Genomic DNA, 3,074 nt, shown 5'->3' with positions numbered 1-3,074 from the left:
TCGTTTAACGTCTGCTTTCCATGCTAGCATGGGTTGTATGATTTGACTGAGAACTGGTGAACCAGGTGGTTACACCAGGCTCCAATCTGATTTGGCAGAGTTTCTACAGTTGGACGCCCTTCCTAACGCCAACCACTCCGAGTGTAGTGGGTGCTTTTATGTGCCACCGGCACGAAGGCCAGTTGGGCGGTACTGGCAACGGCCACACTCAAAATGGTGTCTTTTACGTGCCACCTGCACAGGAGCTAGTCCAGCGGCACTGGCAACAATCTCGCTCGAATGTCCTTACAAGTGCTATCACGATTTCGCTTGCCTCAAAAGGTCTTCGCAAACTGAGTTTCTGTTTCCAATGAAGGAGACAACGTTGGCATGGGTGCCATCTGTCGAAATTAGTTCGATTTCACTTGCCTCAACAAGTCCTCGCAAGCGGAGTTTAGTGTCCAACGTAGGAAGGTACGCATCCTGGCAGAGGCCTTGGATTTAGGTCTCACTTGGCTTGCCGGGTCTTCTCACGCACAGCATATTTCCAAAGATCTCGGTCAGAAGTCATTACCTCGGGGAGACCCAATGTTCAAAGGTCGTGCCTCACTACCTCAACCCAGGTCTTCTTGGGCCTACCTCTTCCACAGGTTCCCTCAACTGCTCGGGTGTGACACTTTTTCACACAGCTATCCTCATCCATTCTCGCCACATGCCTATACCATTGCAGACGTCTCTCTCTCTCTCTATATATATATATGACAGGTTACTTCCTTTCCATCTAATAATTCCACTATCAAGGTAGTTATCAGCCTGGGGCTATAGAAGACACTTGCCCAGGTGCAGCACAGTGAGACTGAACCAAGAACTTCATAACCACACAACCATGCTAACATTTTGCCTTCAACATTTCCATCCAGGTCTTCCTCTTGTGCAGGGTTACTCATTTACAGCTGAATTGACTGGAGCAATCTGAAATGAAGTGTTTTGCTCAAGAACACGACATGCCACTCAGTACAGAAAGCTAAACCACAAACCTTGCAGCCATGAATGCAACACCCTAACTAGTAGACTATGCACCTTCAATCTATTATATACAATCATATAATGCAAAGAAAATCAGCTGACCATTTTAGCAGCTTCATCCAAGTTATCACAAGACAAAATTTTCAAGTTACTTGAAGCAATCAAAGCTTTGGCATCTTCTACCCTTGTTCCTGAAAATGAAAAAAAAAAGACATTTAGCACATAAATGCATAGTGTCTCTAAAGCATGACAGTCAGAAAATTACACAAATTAACCCTTTAGCATTCAGATTACTCTTTCAAATATAATGCTTGTTTATTCACATTATTTTGAATTAATCTTGTATTATATCATAGCTTCTAGACTTCAATGGTGTGACTCTTTATTTTTAGAATGACATTGTAGGGTAGGTGTGACAGGCTGGATCTGTCCAGTTTGAACACAAAACAGAATATTTGGGTCTGATATGGCCGGTTTAAATGCTAAAGGGTTAAACTTTATACATTACTGTATTAGCTACCATGACAGCAAGAATTAAATAGGTTTGTTGTACAGTATATTGCCGATCATTCTAGTCTTCTATCATCTCATCCATGACACCCATCCTCTTGATATTTGACCTTAAAACAACTTACACTTACACTGATGATGGATTTTCATGTTGATTCCAACATATGAGCAGCCAACTGTTTCATCAGTGGATAACCTGCTAACTGAATTAGCATGTGAAAGTGACTAGAGTATCATACAGACACATGTACCATTAATGTAATTCCCAAGCAGAATCAGTGTAACACAAATATGCTACACAAATTCAAGAGTAAAGGTATAGTCCATCTGACAGGCTTCTATACAGTTTCCAGCTAACCAAATTCACTCAAAAAGCTTTAGTCGACTAAAAACTATGGTAAATGCATATGCTCAAGATGCCATGTGGGATTGAACCAAGAACTTTGTGAATGCAAAGCAAACTTCTTAAATCACTTAGCCACTCCTGTATCCACTTTCACAGATACCTTGCAAAGAGAGCAGAAAAGAACTTCTCCCAACACTCATACACCATAAACACCACATATCCATACCAGTACAATCATCTCTCCCATTTGTTTTAATTGATACATTTATTACTCTTTCAGCTTACTTGTGTTCCATTTCACACAAGGGCATCTTGAACAAAATGATTTTGATTAAAGTAATTTTAAATAGAAGATTAGACAATAACAGGAATGACAAACTTACCTTGTAGTCTAACTACAATAGGGATGCGTAGTTGCAGCTCTGCAGCTGCAGCTATAATACCTTGAGCAATAACATCACATCGCATGATACCACCAAATATATTCACCAAAATAGCTTGAACCTATAAAAGTATCAGAATTTTATTTTCTGCAATTTGTTTCTAAAATGTTTAATGTTTGTCAAACAAATTTTAACTTCAAAGTAGTCAGGGTTTCTTGAATTTGAATATAAATAACTCAGATAATATAAATTTTATGTTATTAAGAAGGTGAAAATAGCTTTTATAACACTATTACATAAAATAAGGTTTTACAGATAACCAATCTTTTCAGCTGATAAATAAAGTTAGTCGTTAAATTCTGACAAAGATAAACCTTTCAAAAAGAATTTCATTTTGTAGGTCCAGTAATTTTAGCAGGACAGCAATCCTTAAGAAAATGACAGGATAATAAATCTGATGTTTAGATTTTGATTTCCATCATCATCATCATCATCATCATCATCATCGTTTAACGTCCGCCTTCCATGCTAGCATGGGTTGGACGATTTGACTGAGGACTGGTGAAACCGGATGGCAACACCAGGCTCCAATCTAATTTGGCAGAGTTTCTACAGCTGGATGCCCTTCCTAACGCCAACCACTCAGAGAGTGTAGTGGGTGCTTTTACGTGTCACCCGCACGAAAACAGCCACGCTCGAAATGGTGTCTTTTATGTGCCACCCGCACAAGAGCCAGTCCAGGGGCACTGGCAACGATCCCGCTCAAAACATTTCATGTGTCACCAGCACAAGAGCCAGTCCAGGGTCACTGGCAACGATCTCGCTCGAAT

General features: G+C 40.2%; 1 protein-coding gene across 1 annotated transcript in view; it reads right to left on the bottom strand.

Annotated features, from left to right (window-relative positions):
- LOC106882163 (succinate--CoA ligase [ADP-forming] subunit beta, mitochondrial) overlaps positions 1–3,074 on the bottom strand; it is a 43,276-nt gene that overhangs the window by 1,818 nt on the left and 38,384 nt on the right. The window contains exons 9-10 of the mRNA XM_014932742.2: positions 2,245–2,365; positions 1,108–1,196 (exon numbers count right to left, since the gene is read on the bottom strand). Coding sequence (XP_014788228.1) covers positions 1,108–1,196; positions 2,245–2,365 — 210 coding nt within the window. The remainder of the gene's footprint in view (positions 1–1,107; positions 1,197–2,244; positions 2,366–3,074) is intronic.

This window comes from Octopus bimaculoides, chromosome 3 (assembly GCF_001194135.2).
Source record: "Octopus bimaculoides isolate UCB-OBI-ISO-001 chromosome 3, ASM119413v2, whole genome shotgun sequence".
NCBI classification, from domain to species: Eukaryota; Metazoa; Mollusca; class Cephalopoda; order Octopoda; family Octopodidae; genus Octopus; species Octopus bimaculoides.
The sequence above is the reverse complement of the archived record's forward strand: the minus strand, read 5'-3'. Positions and strand labels throughout refer to the sequence as shown.